This window comes from Biomphalaria glabrata, chromosome 12, assembly GCF_947242115.1.
Source record: "Biomphalaria glabrata chromosome 12, xgBioGlab47.1, whole genome shotgun sequence".
In the NCBI taxonomy this organism is placed as follows: Eukaryota; Metazoa; Mollusca; class Gastropoda; family Planorbidae; genus Biomphalaria; species Biomphalaria glabrata.
Window position 1 is genome coordinate 8,505,886 of NC_074722.1, and position 22,565 is coordinate 8,528,450.

General features: G+C 37.1%; 1 protein-coding gene across 1 annotated transcript in view; it reads right to left on the bottom strand.

Moving 5' to 3' along the window:
• Positions 1-11,913, bottom strand: part of LOC106059053 (uncharacterized) — a 29,281-nt gene extending 17,368 nt beyond the window's left edge. The window contains exons 1-6 of the mRNA XM_056006421.1: positions 11,713-11,913; positions 9,896-10,186; positions 8,333-9,053; positions 6,259-6,442; positions 5,909-6,068; positions 177-333 (exon numbers count right to left, since the gene is read on the bottom strand). Coding sequence (XP_055862396.1) covers positions 177-333; positions 5,909-6,068; positions 6,259-6,442; positions 8,333-9,053; positions 9,896-10,024 — 1,351 coding nt within the window. The 5' untranslated portion in view covers positions 10,025-10,186; positions 11,713-11,913. The remainder of the gene's footprint in view (positions 1-176; positions 334-5,908; positions 6,069-6,258; positions 6,443-8,332; positions 9,054-9,895; positions 10,187-11,712) is intronic.
• Positions 11,914-22,565: the final 10,652 nt, after the last annotated feature.

The following is a 22,565-nucleotide window of genomic DNA, read 5'->3' on the forward strand; positions in this document are numbered from 1 at the left end:
TTTGAATACTGAAGAAGTAGTTTCCCTTTTTTGATATTAAACAAAATAATGAATTACCAGAAAAATTGACAAACTTGTTACTTTTTTTTATTCATTCATGTTTTGCCTATGTCAAGAAATAATTTTGCGAAGCTTCAGCTTGATCCGAGAATGACTTGGGTTACAATTTACAATACCTGCTCCGGAAGCTGTAATGTGTCCAAGGCAAGCTTCCATGACGGCGGATTCTCTTGGACTGCCATAAAGGTGCGTAGTTCTGTAGAGTCCCGAGTAAAACTGTTTGGCCTCGTTGGGGTAGAGTACCATAATTAGTCTCCTCGCCACAACAGCTACCTGTTCATCGGATTACAAGTAGCACAGGAATAATCTGTCTTTCGTTAGTTCAATGCAGGGGCGGACTGAGTGTTAAAATCGGCCCGGGCATTTCCATACAATGGGGCCCATAAATTATCTATCATGTGATAGGCATCCAAATATAGGCCTACCTGTCCTCAAAATCATTATGTTAAGTTGGAGTGTCGATAATTGTGAGCTCCGTATTTGAAAAAGGGCCTTATGTTGCTTATTAATTGCCCAGGGTGAAGCCCACTACTAGTAGCGCTGTCTACGGATGTAGGCTATTACTTTATCTCGGAAAGTTTACTAGAACAAATTAGTATTACACTGTTGAGTGATTTCTTTTAAATACGATTCTCAGATGTCCGCTTTTTTTCAAAGAGAATATTATAAAACCTTTATCAATTTAATACTTAGTGGCATCCATGCGGACCTTTCGGTGGCCCAACCGGCCCATTTGGGTACCGGCCCACAGGGTCTTTGCCCAAAAGCCCATATAGCCAGTCCGCCCCTGGTTATGACATCTACTTATTTTATTTTTAAAGTTACGATCTTTACATTGGAATGTCTTTACACTTATATTGCTTATTTTTTCTTACACACTAAAATTGTATTATAGGCTGGAGGGGGGCCCACAAAGATGTTCTTGAACCCGGGCCCACGGGTACACTGCCTATTGGTGTGGTCCTTGCACAAAACCCAAAGAATTTTTTTTATAGAATTTTTAAATTGCGAAACACGAAACAGATCTCAAACCTATCAGAACTTCATGGCGCTCTCTACTAGCATAGCTCTAAGTGTCTAATATAATTGAAGGTTTATACACGAATGGTTAGATCTACTTGTTAGAGTACACATGCTAGAAGACCATTGTTTCTTGCTTTTGATGAAATGTTTTAAACTTTAGTTCTACTCTGGGGATCATGGATCGTTCATGAAGCACATTTGTGCTATCGTGGCTATATGAATTAAACTTATTTTTGTTTATTTAGATATAGATACAGGACGGTGTTTATTTTAATGTGTGTTTTTCGGTCATAATTTTTTTTTTCAATTTTATATTGATTTAGGTGGCAACCAACTTTTTGTCCTACACGCTAAGGTCCTGAACGTTATCACCGACAGCACACTGGGAGGTGGGATGGGGCTGGGGGAAGCGATCCAGCGGGTAGATTGGTCATGAGGTCATAAGGTGAAAATCTGCAAAATCACTAACTCAGATTTGACAATATGTTTCAGAATAGGAAAGAAATAAAATAGATTCTAGAAAAAGCAGTTTAACACAGTCAGATCTAGTTATTATAAAAGACTAACGACTGAATAATTTATTTCAAAATAAAGTGCTGCATATATTTAATTGACTTGTTATTGAGCGTCTCGCTAATGACACATAAGACCTAGGTTCGATCCTTAGACTATACAATTTTGTCAAGGCCAAATAAAATATATATTGTTATGACCCTACATTGCGCACTGTCATTAGGTGTGAGACTGTGCACCATGAGACACAGGACAGAGACACGCTAAGAGGAAGTCCAAGATTGCTGATAATTAAATCTAGGATGTAAACAAGAAAGAAGTGCTGCTATTATTGGTTCCTCTAGTGGTATATTTGTTATCGCATTACTTTTGTTCTATTATTCAACTGTAGTTTTGATATATCCCTTTCGTTGAGGTTCTTTGAGCTCGCTGCTGGCTGAGTTACAGCACTATGTTAAATGTTTTCTTGGAGGTTCAGAGTGTGCCAATATAAATTATTCCGACAGTGGATTCCAGCGGTGGTTGATTTTGAAACCAATACGATGCCAATCTCAATCGTTCTCATCGTATGACCTCAAAACCATCCATTCGAAGTTTGTTTGTTTGTTTGTATGTTTTCGTGCCGTGGTTGATTTTGAAACCAATACGATGCCAATCCCACGAATTCTCATCGTATGACCTCAAAACCATCCATTCGAAGTTTGTTTTTTTGTTTGTTTGTTTATTTGTTTGTTTTCTTGTGGTGGTTGATTTTGAAACCAATACGATGCCAATCCCACGAATTCTCATCGTATGACCTCAAAACCATCCATTCGAAGTTTGTTTTTTTGTTTTTTTGTTTGTTTGTTTGTTTTCTTGTGGTGGTTGATTTTGAAACCAATACGATGCCAATCCCACGAATTCTCATCGTATGACCTCAAAACCATCCATTCGAAGTTTGTTTTTTTGTTTGTTTGTTTATTTGTTTGTTTTCTTGTGGTGGTTGATTTTGAAACCAATACGATGCCAATCCCACGAATTCTCATCGTATGACCTCAAAACCATCCATTCGAAGTTTGTTTTTTTGTTTTTTTGTTTGTTTGTTTGTTTTCTTGTGGTTGTTGATTTTGAAACCAATACGATGCCAATCCCACGAATTCTCATCGTATGACCTCAAAACCATCCATTCGAAGTTTGTTTGTTTGTTATTTTTTTCTAACGGTGGTTGATTTTGAAACCAATACGATGCCAATCCCACGAATTCTCATCGTATGACCTCAAAAACATCCATTCGAAGTTTGTTTATTTGTTTTTTGTTATCGGTTTAAAAGTGTAACCTACAAGAGTACAAAAGAGAGTTTGTGTTTTCCGTCAAGAACTTGATAGCAGCTCTTGATTGCTAGAGTGGTTCTCACTACTTGGACTAATATAATGTATAAAGGTAATATCAGAGATGACGATAAAGTCCAGAAACACAAGAGTCAATAATTATTTAAATTCTTATCTCACACTCATGACTTAAATTTGTATTTGAAATTGAGATATTTATATAGAACTAGGCGTTAACCACCAACATTTAAAATAATTAAATAGAGGTAAGTTGATGTTTATTAATATATCAAGTTAGCCTAAGTTTCATACGACAGTAGGGGCAGTGGCGTAGCATCCATGGCGCGAAAGAGTTCAATGAAGCCGGGCCCAAGACCAATAGGGGCCCACAGCTGTCGCCTAGCAACCATGGCGCGAAAGAGCTCATTACGCTTGAGCCAATGACTCATGGCCAGCTGGGACCCACATTTGATATTAGGTAGAACATTTGTTTGTTTATTGGAAAACTTTTAAGTCGTTTAACTCTGTTAAGAAGTTGTAAAAACATTGACTTTTAAGACACTATTACTTATATGCAATCCTAACTGAATCAAACGTTATGACCAGGGGCGGACTGAGTGTCAAAATCGGCCCGGGCATTTCCATACAATGGGGCCCATAAATTACCTATCATGTGATAGGCATCCAAATATAGGCCTACCTGTCCTCAAAATCATTATGTTAAGTTGGAGTGTCGATAATTGTGAGCTCCGTATTTGAAAAAGGGCCTTATGTTGCTTATTAATTGCCCAGGGTGAAGACTACTAGTAGCGCTGTCTACGGATGTAGGCTATTACTTTATCTCGGAAAGTTTACTAGAACAAATTAGTATTACACTGTAGAGTGATTTCTTTTAAATACGATTCTCAGATGTCCGCTTTTTTTTCAAGAGAATATTATGTGAGCGTGCGACCCCAGGTCTATTTGTTATCTATTTTTATCTGTATTTCGATCTGTTTACTTTATATAGGCCAGGCTAGAATAATTTAATTTAGTGTCTTTTCTTCTTGCATAGGTCAGTGCTGTGTGTTTGTAGTTTCCGCTATTTATAACTTCTGCTAGTTTTAGTCTTTTTCTGTTATTTGTGTTTTACTCGTAGAGGAAAAGTAGTTTTAAAAATAGTTAACAAGCCTTAGAGTTGTTGGCACTATTTCCATTTCTTTGTCTCTGATTAGTTCTACGTATTTTTGTCCTTAGCGCTTATGTTAGGTTAGTAGTTATTTTCTAATTTCAGTCTAAGTGCAAGTCTAGAAGCTGTATAGGGTCCCTGTACGAGTTTAGAACATAAATATCTTTCTTCTTCCTTTTTGTATTTTTTGTAAGATTTAATTTTTAAGATTCTCTTTTTTATGCTGTTTAATTTGGTATATAATGTTGTGTAGTCCGTGTCTTTAGTAATTTTCTAGATTTTATTATAGCGTACGGCTAGGTACAAATTAGGGAAATCAGTAGTCCAGTTTAGTTTTAGGTAATTAGCGTGACGTCATGCTCTCCGATATGTTCGCGCTGACCAGTTATAGCTAGCTCCGGAACCACGTTGAGCCCTCTTTTGTCTTGACCAGTGGTCAGTGCTGACAGTAGTGCCTGTGTAAAGTTAATTGTGTGTAGTGTAATTTCAGCTGGGACCGCCTGTAAGTTGGAAAATGTTTTTATTTTTACTTCTTTAGTTTATATTTGTATTAGTTATTCCTACATCTACTGTTATAGTCTAGATGTAGACTGATTAGTAGTGATTAGTAGAGTGACATCACTGGCTAGTTAATTAGCCATGATTACCTCTGATGGAACCGGATGTTCCGTAAACTTGAGTAGCGTCACCCCCTTGCGTCATCCTTAATGATCCCCTTATTGTTTGTCCATGTGTAAATATTTTATGTCCCCTATGTATTTTTATTAATATCTTATTGCTAGGATAACCACTCCATTAAGTTGGCATGTTGCCGATTTTAATTTTTAATGTAGAAGATGGCTGCGTGCTACTCAACGCTCCATGATGGCGGCTTTGTTAAGCCAAATCTAGATTTGTTATTGTTGTCTAGCCCAACTGGTGTTGTGGTATAGACATTAACTTTTACTCCGGTATTGCTTTCATTAGCTACAGGCTGGTAGTGAATATTACCTTATGTCTGTATTATTTTGTATGTGTTAGTCTAGATCTAATTCATTATTATTTGGTTATTATGTCTTATGTTTTATGTATTTGTAATTACAGGCTATAATTCCTGTCCTTACATCTACTGTATACTGTCGTTACGTCTACTGCCTAACTGTGCGGTAGTACTGTCATTATTTCCACTGCCTAGCTGCCTTTATTAGTATATTATTGCCACAGTTAAGCTGTCTGCTGTACTGTTGTGTTTAGTGTTGGTACTTTTAGGTGTAATCTAGTAAAGATAGTTAGACATTTGGGTTTCTTATTAGGTTGGTAGTGCTATAGTCAGGTTGATTAGTTGCTTATTTCTAAGTTTATTTAGTTGTTTCTGTAAAGTTTATCTTTTTTGTATTCATCTATATTTTTATTGCTTTGTAAGTTTGTTGTGAATAAAGTGTATTTATATTTTGTTTTATAAATTTAGTTTACTTTGTTCTTTTAGTTAGCTAGATTAGTTTAGTTTAGTTTAATTGTGCTGTCTGGTTGCTTAGGCGACTCTAGCCCCTTGGTCGCAGACCGAGGTGCACAGATTGGGCCCACCCAGTAGAGCTACCACCTGCCTACTGTTATAAATGAATAAATGATGAGCAGCAGAAGAGAATAGGCCACCACACTCGCGCCTGCCTGACCTGCTCACAATTATAAAACCTTTATCAATTTAATACTTAGTGGCATCCATGCGGACCTTTCGGTGGCCCAACCGGCCCATTTGGGTACCGGCCCACCGGGCCTTTGCCCAAAAGCCCATATAGCCAGTCCGCCCCTGGTTCAATGATAATTACATGAGAAATTTCCCAGAATGCTCTTAATTACCCTTAGAATGTCCTTGAATCCACCAACAAGTGCTTTATGGAAGAGACATTTTATGTATGGCCATTCCATGCGTGGACATCCATAAGTCTGACCTTTGATGCCATGTTTCTGAATGTTGGTCTGGGCTTTTATTAAGACGTGTCCAAGAAACTGTGTGTAACTAAAATATAAGGTCATTACATTTTCAATATAAATTTTCTTTTACAAATAATAGAATTTACATACTATGAACTCATAAGTATCTAATGATAGTAAAAGGTAGATAATATTGTGTCAATCATTAAACCTCTGCTCTGACAAAGGTGGCTGTTTAATGTAGAAAACTACAATGCAGAGGTTTTATAAGATACCTGTTAGTTTTACACAAACTTTCTTGTTCATTGACTGGACAATCTAGGCTGCATTTGTACAGGGCAAAAGGGTGGACGAAGAGTAGATTCGACTGGTCAATTTCTTCGATCACTAAGTTGGTCAACAAATTAAAGTAACTGTCGGCTCCCTTTTCTACTTGATTGATTAAGTGTTCAATCAGATCTGCAATAAAAAAAAACAACAATGATATACAAGCTCAATCTATCTTTGCCTGACACACTTTAGTTATGTTTCTTCATCTCACTCTGTCTCCCTCTCTCTTGACCTTTCTCCCCTTTCCCTCTATTTCTCTCCCTCTCTCCCTCTTTGACTCTCTATCTATATTTTAATCCCCATCTCCCTCTCTCTCTTTTCTTTTTATCTCTCTCTCTCTCTTTATTTCCCAATCTCCCTCTACGTCTCTCTCTTTCTCCCTATCTCTCTCTTTCTCTCTCTCCCACTCTCATTCTCTGTCTCTCTCTCTTTTCTTTTCTCTCTCTCTTTCTCTCTCTCCCACTCCCTTTCTCCCCCTCATTTTCTCTCTCTTTTCTTTTCTATTTCTCTCTATCTCTCTCTTTCTCTCTCCCTATCCCTTTCTCCCCCTCTCTTTCTCTCTTTTCTTTTCTATTTCTCTCTATCTCTCTCTCCCAATCCCCTTTCTCTCCCTCTCTTTTCATTTCTATTTCTCTCTTCCTCTCTCTACTGTCTCTTTATCTCATCCTGTACACGTGCTGCTTCTCTTACTGACTCCACGGTCGACTAACAGTCCCTGTTCCCTCGCTGTCCTGCACATAACTGCCTTACACACAATGTCTCTTTTCCACGAAGGCTTCCGATCACATGACGATAACACGGTTAATATTTGCGTGTACTATTACTGTCTCTTGTCCATTGACACATTTGACTTCCATGCAACATGTGACTTGTTACGTGTGTCAGTTGGTCACAAGCAAAATCTATCACTCCGCCATTGCAGTTACAACAATATGTTTATGTATTTATTTATGATTAATATGTTTATGTATTTATTTACGCTTTAATGTGTTTATGTATTCATGTTTCTTTTTGTGAGTTGAAAGGTTGTCGACGTAGCAGAGGTGCCCCTGGAAACTTGCTTTAACTGACACAGAAGAGAATACCTGGTTGCATGCGGCTTCAGAACGAGACAGCTGAAGGTCACTTACAAAGGCCTGGGATACACATTTGAGACCAAAAGAAAATCCGCTGCCGAGGAAAAGCTAAATCGACCACCGGCGGAAAATGGTTATATCTGCGCTGGATATGGCGAAATATGTAGATCACAGCTGGGGCTGTGTAGCCACTGAAAATACTTTATTTCTAATTGGTCTTCAGATCCGCAGACAAGTCTTATTGTTTTTCTTCATGCCTTCATGTAACTATGTAACACGCTCCAATGCTGCATGAGATTTGATGTCCATGACAGCATTCATACAAAAACAACACATTTTATCCTAAAATTGTATAGACGTCGCTGCTACACAAGTCATAGCTTGAAATAGATTTAAAAAGTCAGAGTAAGTGAAACAAAAAATACAATGCGATGAGTCCCTGGCTGAATCAAATTCTCAACGTTGTCGCTGGATAATAAGAAGATGGAGACTTGAAAGCTTAAACAAGTAACATAATTTTTTTAAGCATTTGCAAAAAGACGGCAATGCATGCGTACACTTCACGGCAATTAATACTGTAAGATTTAATTTTTTTAAAATTTCAAACAAAATTAATTATTTACCACTATTTAATTAATTATTTTTTTTTATTTATTCCTGTTTGTTAACAATAAATAATAGAGCGAAGTTTCAGTTTGATCCGAGAATGGGGAAATGGAAGTTATAGCACATACAAAATGTCCACGAAACACAGACAAGAGTAGCTTGATATAAATTTGTAACAATGTTTGAATTAATTATAATAATAATATCTATGATCATTTGTATTTTAAAATTCAATACCTTTTTGTTATTGACGTAAAGAGTACGGTCTACATTACACTCGTGTCCCCTCACCTTGAGGATAGAGAGTGTGTAGTAGGATAGGTCAATATTGGCTTACCTCTATCGTAGGGGTTCCAACCCACACTGTTGATCAATGCAATAAGTTCCAGCTCATATTTTGTCAACCAGCTGAATGCTTCAATGACTCTTGTATCAAATAACTTTGAGTAGAACTTCATGTCTTTAGTTATCAAGAGCTCCAATGTTTCAGGCCAGAACACATTCTGTGAAATATATCTGACAGCTAGCTGAACTATAGCCCCTGGAAGACAGAGATATCTTTGACATATGTAGACATACGGGATGACATCCACTCCTGGAGAGTATTGTTTTAATAGATGTAAGATATCCCATGGATCAATCAACATTCCAACATTAACTTGAGAAGTCCTGTATCCACTCAGAGAGAATCTCTTATACGTACTGAAGACCAGGTGAAAGTTGAGATCAGTGCACTGAAGCGTGGTCACTATCTCCCCGAGGAAGGACAGGAACGAATGACTGCTTCCATTGGCAGGAAAACTCTCACACTTGTGGAAGATAAAAATATGTCTGCAGCGTTTAGATTTACAGACAAGTTTCTTAATTTGTTGTAAGATGTATTGCATATCAAAAGAGTTTCCCAGGTCATCATTTGAAGTCTGAGCTTTGTTAGGGTATAGAGCTTGGATAATTTGATTGAAGATGTCTTGAAGTGTGTAGATATTCTTACACCAAATATCATGACATTTTGTTTCTCTACCGTGGGCTTCATCTGCAGCTGCTATCTCTTGAACTACCTGTGATATATATTTATTTTATAACCTGGTCATTTATTATAAGAATAAAGTAACATTAATACCTTCCTTGCTAAAGAATACCTCTACTAAATCATTATACGTAATATTCTTTTTTTGCCTTCTAGTTAAAGAGATTTCCAGAATCTCATTGTAATAACATGGAAAATATCTCATATAAGAGAAACGCAAAAGTTTTTTATGTATTTGCATGCTAATTAACTATATGAAATATCCTTCTAATTATCTAAATGAAATATCCTTCTAATTATCTATATGTAAGAGACCTGCTAAATATGTATAACAAAGTGCATTGCTGAGTATTTCAGAGTTATTCTAAATAGGTGAATTCCATATGACCAATATCAGTCGCCATAGTAGATCTGAACACTGACCTGTGGCGTGGCAGAGAGCTTTTTATCTCCACTGACCACATGTTGCAACGTCAAAGGTCAGTGTTCAGGCCTGCCATGACAATTGGTCTCGATATGACTTTCCATGCACAGTCCCAGAAATCTTAAACTCAGGATAATTTAATAGTTCCTTATCTCTAAGGGTTAGAGAATCTTAATTGCTACTCTTTAAATTTGCAAGAAACACAGCGAACGTATTTTCTGTTCCATTCACAACTTTAAGTGTCAAAAGTTTACAAAGCAGAAGTGGTAACATTATCCAATGACAACTCTGATCATAGTTAGGCGTTTAGAAGTAGATACATTCAGTGCACCCAAGTCACTATAGCACATAGTTACACGAATTACATACCGATGGCACGATGGACAAATAGAAACTTTTTTTTTAAATTGATGGTTTTAAAACAGGTATTAAAACAAAAAATATCAAACCTGCTGAATGAGACAAGACTTTCCCACCATTGGAGGTCCAAAGACTTGTATAACATTTCCATTACATCCAGTAATAGCTCTATAGATGGCTTGATGTTCTTTTAATCTAAACTGACTTTGGTCATTCATTTGAATATTATTTTTAGCTTTAGACTCAGCTTTAGTTCAAATTGTTTATAAAATTAAGTTGTTTTCTTTTTTTATTCTCAGGTTTGAATAAATATTGAAGACCATAATCAAACCTAGGTCTTTAGCATTCTTTCCAAAATGATGTCTCATTATAGCAGTCAACTGTGTCAAAAATAAAACAAGCAAAATATAGAAAATACTTTTAAAAAAAGCGAATCTTAAATTAAGGAAAGAACCACACATTTTAAGAGATATATGTCAATACTGTAAGATTAATTTCACCTTTTCTTTATAAAACATAATTACTACTAAGTAATTAATAAATAAATTGGTTATTTTTTTGATGATTCATGTTTAATAACTGAAAATGAATAATTGTGCAAAGTTTCAACATCATCTGATAATGGGAAGTGGGAGAAATAGCTTGTACAAATAGTGTACCAGACAGACAGAGTCAGTTGATGTACGCTTTGTAAATATATCAGCGATGTTTTAATTATGACTTTTTTAATGTAATTATCCACATACAATATCCACATACAATATCCACATACAACATCCACAAACAATATCCACACATACTATACACATACAATATCCAAACACAATATCTAGAATCTAGACACTATTGCAATAAAACCGTCTCTATATCTGCTGCTTTTGGGTTTTGGATCGATTGCCGGTTACAAAACCAGATCGATTCCCTTGCCGACAAGACATTATCTTCTATTCGTGTAGATACCAGGCTCTCACAATCGTCACACGCTAACTCTGTCTACAAGAGAGACAACTTGTTCATAGAGTCAAGATGTTGTGTCTTAACTCTCCATTGTTCATGTTTACAATTGTGAACAAGTAAACGAAGTCAAATCAGGTCAATTAAATGGACAGACACACATCCGGCATCGACTGAACACCAGCCCTATTCTTCTGATTCTCTAATCCAATGATGCCCAACCTAATTCACTCTACGGGCCATTTTAATTTCCAACACTGGTGTCGCGGGCCACAAGATCGAAAAGATACAAAAACTTAATACAATTGAACTAAAACTATTTTATTTTAGACCCGAGATCTAGTTCTTACATCAATTATTGGGATATTAGAGTTTTCTTTTTACGTGCTAGAAAATTGCGTATGTTTTGTTGTTGTTTTTTAATAGCCACACTTTCTTTATAATACAAACATTTTGGCTAGCTTGTTAGCATGTCCCACAAAAAAGTAAAGATCCGTTCCTTTTTACTGGTAGATTCTATAATCTGAGTCCTATTTCATACACGCACAAATGTTAAATTCCTTGGTACCAATCCATTAAAAACAAGAGCGAGGGCCCTTACGTAGGTAAAGATACATATTCTTCATTTTTTTAAGGGAAGGGGGAGAAGTTTCTATATTTTGTGCCGAAGTTTCGGCGGGCCGGATGGAAGCACGTTGCGGTCCGGATCTGGCCCACTGGTCGTATATTGGCCATCACTGTTCTAATAAATGCTCTCTCCTCAAGTAAAAAAAAACAACAACATGCGAACACCTTTTATATCTCCCACTTTTCTACACGAGAACCTGTTGATCACGATATCCCAACAATCGAAGAAGAAATAGTCAGTTTCTCCTTATACAAATGACTGTAGGATAGAAAAATACAGAGACAATAAATATATAGCTTTAATTCTGTAAATAACATACATTACCCTGACAACAGTATCAGGCACAACGTCTATACATAATATCTATACACATAATATCCAGTCAGAAGTGTTTGCTAATGAACTGGAGCCTTTGAATCACAAAGTAGCACTTCATTCTGTAACAATCATGAAATGTAGGCCTCATATATCCGGAATGAATCTTATTATACACACTTACGTCTTGCGAATAGGCAGTAGTCAAACTAAAGCATTGACCTCAAAACAAAATAAAATGGCATGTCGTTGTATTTATTGATTGTTAATTCTCGGAATTTCAGAAATCACCCAGGCGGAACGGGCATTGCTGACGACATTATTACACGGGTATACACGCATTTAAATAACATGTTATTTTTCGAGGTAACAGTTTAAATGGAGGCTAAAAAAAGGAGCTATACATTGGACCTCATTCACCAATCGTAAACAAACAACATTTAGCCACGTGGTGCTCTATCTCTTCTATATAATTTACGATCTCATGTTTAATTCATGATGGTTGTCACGTGACAGTTTTTTTCTGTTGTTTTATCACTAAGATCACGTGACTAAATGTTGTTTGTTTACGATTGGTGAATGAGGTCCATTAGCAAAACGAAATTTCAAATGCGTTTAATCACTTATAATAAAAGTTTTGGAATAAATCTAGGCGTTTGATAGAGAATTTAAAAAAAAATTGTTCTTAGAAAATGTGAATTTCAGATGTCTGCAAGCGAGATCTGAGTAAAAAAAAAACAACTTAAGTTCCCCTTTTAGACCTTGTGGTCTATAGGGCAGATGATGTAAAGGTCATCTGTTTCTGAAGCGAGATCTGAGGGCATCAATGAAAGTCAGTGGGAAGAAATCGCGAGATGACTGGACTCTATGGAGGCAGACTGTGGCTGCTGGTACACGAGAACGACAAGAATGAAGAGGCCCTTGGACAAGTAAAAGAGAAAGAAAGCCGCCCTATCAGATAGTCCTGAAACACTTGTATCACGTGCAAGAACTTTACCGTCCCAGAAACGACTTGTTTAAATGTATTTTAAAAACAAAAGAGCGACTTGAAGTTGAACTCGTGGGCTAACCATCAGTTAGAGTCTAGGGGTCAGCTCAGTTTGGGATCAGTTCAGTTTGGGATCAGTTCAGTTTGGGATCAGTTAGAGCAGCGGTTCTCAACCTTTTAAGCTCGGCGACCCCTTTTTAGAATCCCCCACTCTGCCGCGACCCCCCCCCCCACACACACACATACACAGCAATAGAAGAATAGACAAAAACAATCCATAATATTTTCGATGGTATTAGGCGACCCTTGGCAAATCGTCAATCGACCCCTATGTTAGAGTCTAGAGATCAATTCAGTTTGGGATCAGTTCAGTTTGGTATCAATTAAGTTAGGGATCAGTTCAGTTTGGTATCAATTCAGTTTGGGATCAGTTCTGTTTGGTATCAATTAAGTTTAGGATCAGTTCAGTTTGGTATCAATTAAGTTTGGGATCAGTTCAGTTTGGTATCAATTAAGTTTGGGATCAGTTCAGTTTGGGATCAGTTCTGTTAGCGATCACTTCAGTTTGAGATCAGTTCAGTTAGGAATAAGTTCAGTTTGAGATCAATTCAGTTTGGGACCAGTTCAGTTTGGTATCAATTAAGTTTGGGATCAGTTCAGTTTGGTATCAATTAAGTTTGGGATCAGTTTAGTTTGGGATGAATTAAGTTTGGGATTTCAGTTTGGTATCAATTAAGTTTGGGATCAGTTCAGTTTGGGATCAGTTCAGTTAGCGATCACTTCAGTTTGGGATCAGTTCAGTTATGGATCAGTTCAGTTTGAGATCAATTCAGTTTGGGATCAGTTCTGTTTGGTATCAATTAAGTTTGGGATCAGTTCAGTTTGAGATCAATTCAGTTTGGGATCAGTTCAGTTTGGTATCAATTAAGTTTGGGATCAGTTCAGTTTGGGATCAGATCAGTTTGGGATCAGTTCAGTTTGAGATCAATTCAGTTTGGTATCAATTAAGTTTGGGATCAGTTTAGTTTGGGATCAGTTCAGTTTGGGATCAGTTCAGTTATGAAGGAGGCAACTCGCTTGAGACTTTTTCGCCTGAATGATTTTGCATTTCCATGCTGTAAAGAAAATAAAAATATCTCACGAGATATAACAGTATATCTAGAAATTCAATAATGTCAGAACTCCTTTATGGATTAGATGGTATTAACTAGGCTTTCAACTAATAATATCCTAGTCTATTAGGCTTAAATACAATAACAAACATTCACCATAGATTTCATGTCTGTGTAAATGCTGACTTAATGCTTCTAAAGGCACATAAAGGCCTCGTTCCATGTGCTAGGACAAATTTGTACAAATGCTCGTTCTTCCCTAGTGTTATTAGAGCATGGAATGGGTTGCCTGAGCTAGCCAGGAAAACTAATGACTTGGCAGAATTTAAGTTTATTTGTTAACATGTATGACTATGTATTACCTAGGAACACTTGTAGGACGTAATCATCTTCTGTTTTGAAGTAACGTCTGTATTTTATAAGATAAGTTACAGTTTGTTCTTTAGAGAATTAGTTCTTGTGTTCTACTCATATATCACCCCAGTAGACATAACACACTCCCTTAAGAACTTTTTCTTTCTTTCTCTCAGACTTCATGTCTAGTTCTCTCTTTCATTGTATCTGTCTCTGTGTTTCTGTCTTTGTCTTTCTCTCTTTTTTTTTCTTTCTGCCTCTGTGTTTCTCTCTGTCAATCTGTCAATTTCTCTATCTTCCTGTTTTCCAATCTCTGGTGCTCAGTGTCTTTCTCTCTTTCCCTTACTGAATTGAAAGAGATGTATTTCTGTGGAAAAATTCATAAACATTCGCGCATCTATCTATCTATATATATTATATATATATATATAATTCTCTTCATGGCTCAAGAGTTTGGACACCACGTAAAGGAAAGATCACTCTTTTATTTTCGCAAGTCGGACGAACTAGAGTTAACCTACGTAATTTAAGAGGCGAAAAAAAAAAGAGGGGGAAAAAGCAGCATTAACCTGTAACTAAATCATCATCATCATCAAACTCCATTTGAGTGAGGGCTTGAGAGGTTCAAATCCTCTCTTGCAAAAGCCCTATACTAAAAACCCTGCTGTCTTGCATAAATGTCGCCATACAGGTCGAGAATTTTTGGTTTCCCAGACCTGTCGAGACGGAGATCAGCAAGTCTGGGGAAGTCAAACAGGATATGAGGCACGGTTTCCTCTTCGTCTCTAATTAGCAGGGCCGGACTTGACCATTGTGACCGAGAAGTCATGGAAAGGGAACAAGTAATCTTTTCTGTATTCATCCGTCACTAAATAGCAGGGCCGGACTTAACTATTGTGGAGCCCTATGCGAAATGGATTTCGCAGGGCCAAGTATGGATAGGGATACGGATAATAAGTAAAAATTAAGAGTTTGTATTAGAAAATATATTCGTCTTTGCATTTTATTCATTCTTACTACGTACAGAATTACTTTACGAGCCTTGCGTGAGGCGAAGTCATACAGTATATCATACAAATTTTATTTCCTACATAGATCAGGCTCAATAGCAAGAATTACCAATTGTTCAATCTATCTTTGAGAATTGTTGATCTCAAGTAATTCTTCCTAAGTTTGAGGTGAGAGAAGCTTCTTTCACCAGATTACACAATTACGGGTATTGCATAATGCCGTTTTTACTTATCGCGCATGGGATTGGCGTTTTCCATATTGAATAACACCCCAAAATGACAATTTTTGTCTATATATTTCGTGAGATTTGTATGAGTTTTCAAAAGATTTTTAATAATTTCCAGAGATTTCAAGGACTTTTTTCGTATATTTTACACTGTGCACAAATCTTTCACAAGTTACTAGACAGATATTACCCGCTGCCCGCGGGTCTTAACTTGCGTATAGCTGATGTAGTCACTGATATAGAAAAATAATAATGTTATAAGTATGCTACGCCGCCGGTCGACTAGTTAACTTTATTTGTATATGCCACAAGTATCGTTGATAAAAATTTAACAAAAGTGGCAAAATTGTGCACCATATTTTCTTGTTTCACCTTTACACACCTAGCCTTTCCCTTAGTCTATAGAAAACTTCCTGTTTCAAGTTCATTTAATTCTACTTAAAACTCGTTGCACACTAGAAGGCTTTGTTACAGACAAGAGTTAATCGCTGGGAAGCTATTGTTGTCAACAAAATCAATTCAAGCCAGGTCTTCTTTACTTAGACTCATTAAAGAAATGATTAGTATCCTGTTTCTGTGTTAGTAATGTTATTATTCTGGACTGAGAAACTCGGTGTCCTGTGTAAATTGTGTTGCTGACATGGATTATGACGAATGAGCTGCGAATGAGTTAATAGAATGGAAGTAATTGAAAGCTATGCAGGCCTATATATGTTGACTATTTAGAAGCATTAAGTCAGCATTTACACTAGTGTGAAATCTGTGGTGAATGTTTGTTAATGTACTTAAGCCTAATATTACTGGTTCTATTATAAGTCAATAAAAACTGAATAAGCATTTTTTTTTTTTAAAAGCAACTAAACAAATTGGACAGAAAGGCAAATACCAGCACAGCGCTGTGGGTCACTCTAGAGCAGCACAAGCACACACAGAAAGTCTCTGTTCAGCCACTGCACCCAAACTCGTCTCCGGACGTCTTGACCAAATCTTGCTTCTGGAAAAAGATGGGCTTTAGGGCAAGAGAGTCAGGTGGACGTGTTGCGCGAATCCTCCTCACTTTAATCAAAATTTTCATGCAAGTCACTCAGTCATCCCCCATCATATAGTTTGTAAGGAGGGGCCAATACAAAGATTACATATCAGCCTTCCAATGTAACAAATAAAGTAAACACACTCATTGATGTGTTCATTTCTCGATGCATTATCAAACTTGATACATTATTTGGAAGTTGCATATTGATGCCTATCCTTACCATACGGATCGCAATTTTAAAGGCCGGCTCATACGGTAATGCCAAAGGCCCATTATGACACACAATCCGCCCCTGGTTCGTTAGGTCTTCTTTTAGTCTAGTAGCGACAATGGACAATCTCATATTAAACTTCGTTCATAGTGGTTCGATGATGACCACTTTTGTCATCCAGGGGATTAAGAGCTTTGTACTGGGGCTTTGTGCCTCCTCATGTGGCTGGTGAGACCTATGTGAGCCCAAAATGTTCGGCTGCAAACAGGGCAAGTTATTCCACCTGGAACTAGTGTCATTGGCCTTGCTTTTTTACTCTGACGCTTTTCTTCTGCCAGCGCTGTTCTATTGCCCTCTTCAATTTGTGTTTTCACAGACATGAGGCTCTACCGTGTACTTCTGTCTCCCAGGTGACTGGGTCAATGCCGAAGTTTTGAGGGTGTCCCTGAAGCGTTTTCTTTTGTCCACCTTGTGAGCGCTTTTCTTCCCTTAATTGACCATATAGGAGTCGTTTAGGAATGCGGAGGTCTTTCATTCTGCAGATGTGGCCTGCTCAACGCTGCTGGGACTGCATCAGGATTGTATGGATGCTTTGCAAGCCCACTCTTCGAAAGACTTAAGCATCAGGTATTTTTTCTTGCCATATAACACTCAATATTTTTCTGAGACAGATCGTGTGGAAGTGGTTCAGTTTTTTGCACGTATTCTTTCTATTGTCCAAGTTTCTAAGACATAAAGCAATGATGATAGATCGATAGACCCCTAGTAGCTTTTTGTATGTAATGTTACTTAGTCTATTCCAAACATTTTTACTATTTTTTTTAGACAGCCTTCCATAGGATGCACTGGCATTAGAGATACGCAAGTCAATGTCATTGTCGATCTTTCCGTTTCTGAAGAGTGGTAGGTGTATCTGTCCACTGCATTTATTTCCTGTCCATTTATCTTAACTCTTTCTCTCCTAATTAACGATAACAACGCTGATTTTATATCATTAAATTAAATTTAGTTGTTTTTTTATATAAATTATAATTTGTATTGTATAGAAAGAGCATACAGTCCCTTATAATTCTATACCAAAAAATAACGTTTTGTGATAACAAATAAAAATGTTATTGAAGTTTGAACATAACAGGGTAGAATGTACAAATGTGAAAAATGAACAATTCTGTCAGAATGTGGAAAAAAATAATTGCGGAGATAAAGAGTTAATGCTTGGATCAGAGTAGGCTTGACCTGGAGCAGGCAAATATAAGACTTCTGTCTTCTCTTTGAAATCAGTCGAATGCCTTGATCGGAACGTTGTAACCCATGTTGCTCTTCCTCCACTAGACGCTGTTGATGTGTCCAAAGGTGCAGTTTTGGGATCAGCGGTGTCGCAGGTTCTGCCAGGGTATAGCACTGGAAGCTGTCTAAGGGTCACCGCTTCTGATTTCTTCAGGACTGACTCCATAAGCCTTAAGCATGTAAAGGTATAGCTGCAGGACAATGGAAGTTAGAATTCAGAGTTTTCCTAAAGGGCAGCCAGCCAAGGCTAACGAGCCCCGATCTGTCCGAAAGTAACTGGCTTAGGATCCAGTTACTTGCTTTTTTTCTCCTTCTCCTGACAGTAACAGTTCCGACGGACTTAATATCTGAACCAGGCTAGGAGTTGGACTGGTTGTCAGAGGCTTTTTGAGGTGCATGCCATGGAAGCATTTTATAGGTAGTGGAGTGTTTGTATCCATTGCCACTACTGGCAAAAAAAAAACAAAACAACTTAAGAAACCACACATCCTTGTCATTCAAGAACAACTTCCGCTGGCCCCTGTGGGCTCTTGGTAGTCATTGACCCGGGCACAACCAACTCCCTTCGCTGTATATGACTGCCTGGTCGTGTGGTATGCGCGCTGGACTGTGGTTTGGTCGTCTCGATTATCCCGCTGCCATTCCACGTCGTCCTGCGGGAGGTTTGTGCACGAGACTTTCATTGTCTATAACTCTGCTGGAGCATCCAAAACATGTCAAACATTGAACAAACAGCCACATGTAATCCTCTTGGTCAACCACAAGTATATGGATGTATTGTCACGTGATACGGACGAATAGTCTTGTTATACGTTCTCTTGGGTTTCAGTTCAGAACTTATCATTTTTATCACAAGGCATATATCCCCTCACTCTGTCTGTCTGTCCGTCTGTCTGTCTGGTTGTATTCTTTTACACTTCTTTCTCTCACTTCAAGTTGAAACTTTGCCTAAAAATTTCTTTTCGATGACAACGCATGAATCAATAAAAAAATTAATCAATTAGTTAATTAAATAGTGGTAATAAATTAACTCTGTTTGATATGTAAAAGGTGAAATAAAGTCTTACAGTATTGAAAGAATATAAATGTAACTTTGGAGTTTTTTCACCTTTTTTTTTAAAGCTGTGTTTATGTAAACATAACACTAGGCCACGTTTTAATCTTTTCATTTCCTTTCTGGAGCTTCCATTGGTCAAAAGTAAACTTAATAGGAAATAGTCAATCTCACCAGAGACAAAGGACTCGAGATAAGAACCACACAAGAGCAAACCAACAAATAACAAAAACACAACAAAGCCGGTCACAATAAAGTTTAATAAACACAACTGAAAGTGAGGTCAATCCTATATCAATAATGTAGACAGGAAGAGAAATGGATTGTTAAGAAATCAGTTCACTTTCAGTTAACTTAATGTTTAGACCTAGGAGGTATACAGAGGACTTTTATTGACAGCATAGTACACTATAAGGATTTTATAATTACATTTTATTCATGGTTTGTATGTAATTAGCATTATTTGTTCTATAATAAAAACATACACACACACATTTTCACAATAGGTTTTTATCAAATAAACAACAAAATTATTGTTTAATACATTTGTATAAAACCAAGAATTTATTATTTTGTATGGGCAATTATGTATCAAGTTATTTACTTATCTGATGTTTCATTGATATCCTAGATAGCGCTAAATGTAACATATGTGTGCATACTTCTATGCGATAATGAATTCACACATTAACACATTTAATCTGTTGCTCACAGGCGTCGAAGACTACTGTACCACTGTGAATGACATTTATTTTAAAGAGTGGTCTAAGCCTGCGCAAGTCAATTACTTAAAAGTACTGAACGTAGGCTGGAGGCACTGCACTATTTAGCAACCTAAAATACTGCACTTCTCTTTACTCGTAGGACTCTAAAACAAACCTTGTTACGTATTTCTCTTTTTTTTTTTTTTGTGTCTAAACTTAAATAAAATCATGTAAATAACTTGACAACTAGAGTTTCAAGTTTCCAATAACTTGATTTAATATTCAAAATTTCTGCATGTAGGCATTATTCATTCGTAGGGTTACCAGACCGCCCGTGAAAAGGAGGTCATGCTTGATTTGCTAATCAACATGCAGCGATATGTAGAGGGGAATACCCGCTCCAGTGAGACGCACTCAAAATATACAGTCTGAGAAAAATGCATGAATGGGGTTTCACAAGTACGTTTGCACTAATGACGTACAACTGGGACAGGAGGTTGTGTCTGAGAAAGTTTGATACTATCATTAGCATTGTATAAAATCTAGTAAATGTATACATTCGCTTAACCACGATCTTTCTCAGGAAAGAGGGGGGGGGGAGAGGCTGGGTGAAAATGCTCTTTTTTTTTAAATCTAACATTCAAAGGTTATTTAGAGCAAAATGATTGCCCTACAAGTTGTACACAGGAGGAGGTATTGTCTTTTTAAACAAGAAATACATTTTAAAAATCCTTTTTTTTAGTCCATTCAAGATAAATATTGTTTCGTTCTTTAAGACAAATTTAAATGTATTCCTTTTATTTTTTTATTTTTTTTACACATTGTACAATTATAACGGTCAAACTTGAGTTTTCACAGTGTAGCTAACTAGCTAGTAATTCTGTTCTTAGCAATTTCCATCAATTGTTAAATTTCGAGGAGATCCGTGTCCGTCCGCGTCTACTCCGTTATTTTTTTATTTTTTTTTTGGTAATGTTTTTCTTGTTACATCATTCGTGCAAAATTAGGCGTGAAACTCGTTGCATATAATTTACTTCATTCGAATTGTTAAGGGCGAGTCCACTTCTTTTTATTGTCGAGTGTGCGTGGATCAGTGAAAATGTTTTGACTTTGTCACATTGGCGTTATGCCGGGATAACAAAAGAAATAGATCTTGAGTTGCTATAAGTAACAAGTTTCTTATGAATTGCTGTAAATAGTCGAGTATCTGCTCATGCTGGTGGGTTGTCAAAGAGCTTACCATCTTCCTGCTACTTCTGAGTGTGTTTGTGTACTACTGTACTTATGATCTAATTCACTGGATGGAAAATGCGTACTTGGAAGTAAAATCTTCACAAGTTAGGCCGATGGCTGCCGAACGGAAGGACATGACCCCAAATAATAGGACACTACCTTTAACAAATTAGGCCGATGACTTCCGATCGGAAGAACATTGCCCCAAATAATAGGACACTATGTTTCACAAATTAGGCCGATGGCTGCCGAACGGAAGGACATGACCCCAAATAATAGGACACGTCTTTCTTATGCCTGACATCTGGTAAACCAGTGTTGATTTGACTCATGCTTTATGACAACAATGTACATTAGGAGATCTTTTCTCTTGATAAATTAATTCTGTAGTTGTTGTTTTTTATTTAACTAATATTTTTGTTTATAAAGATTTCGTTGTAATAAATATTTGGCTGCCACTTAATTTGGTCGTCTGCGGGCAATGCTTACATGCACAATATCGTCAAAATGTGTTGTTGCTTTTTTTTTATCGGGAATACGTAGGGCACAATTTTAAATTTAGACTATTTAAAATCTTAAATGATTAAGTGTTGCTAGTGCCCGCGGGCGTTGGTTTGAAGCTGATGAAAACGTATTTAATTCTCAATGCAGAACTTCAATTAAACATAGACACACTTCTATTAAAACAAAACTGAATAAAAACTTCTATTTATAAATATACACAGATAAAAGTGACAGATTTCAACTTGAAAGTAGATACAAGAAGAAACAACGATGAAAGGAGATATCAAAGGAGACAACTCACTAAAATTCTTTGTGTTTTCTGTCTCAAGTCTCTCGCTTGTCTCCCTTCTTCATGTCCCACCTTCATTTATTCCCGTGTACTATGACAGACCACCTCAGGATTTCATCAGAATCTATTCAGTCTCCACAATCCAACCATCCCTCCCCAGTTTCTCATAGTTACATCAGAGACACGCTCACATATGTATCTGTATATAAATAATAAGAAATCTCTAAAATAAGATAATTATGTAATCGAAAAACAACAACATATATAGTAGGCCTACTTCTACATTTCACAATCATGTGGCCACAACCTTCGCGGAGATCATGTCTGCTTGGATCCCCCCTAGACGAAACAATGGTTTAGACTTTAGACTGAACTTTGGACAGACTGATAGAGGCAAACTTCCATGGACCTAGAGTTAAAAGAGTCTTTGACTCACTTATGACAATCACAATGGTCAAGTGGTATGCGCTAGGGAGTGTTGTCTAGCTTGAACCCTGCCCTCTAACCTCCCTTGGGGTCCCTCACAATGTCTGGGCTTGGACATCTCTTGTGTGTCTTTTATGAATCTCTATAGGTATGCACCTCCATTTGTAACCTCTCATGTGACTAAAGAGGCCAATCCTTGATACATATCTGTAATCACCAGGCGTTGTATCACTTTCAACCGTCTTTTTACTTTTGCTGTGTAAGCCATCTGCTATCCGGGACCCTTCCTTGATGCTTGGTCTCCATGTGGATCTATGAAGTGTCTCTTTTTCCCAACTGTTATTGTCGATTTTGAAAATCTTCTTGTCGCGTATACCTTAAAAGTGGGCGACTTGCGGCTCTCCTGCCTTCTGTTGGATCACCATACAGA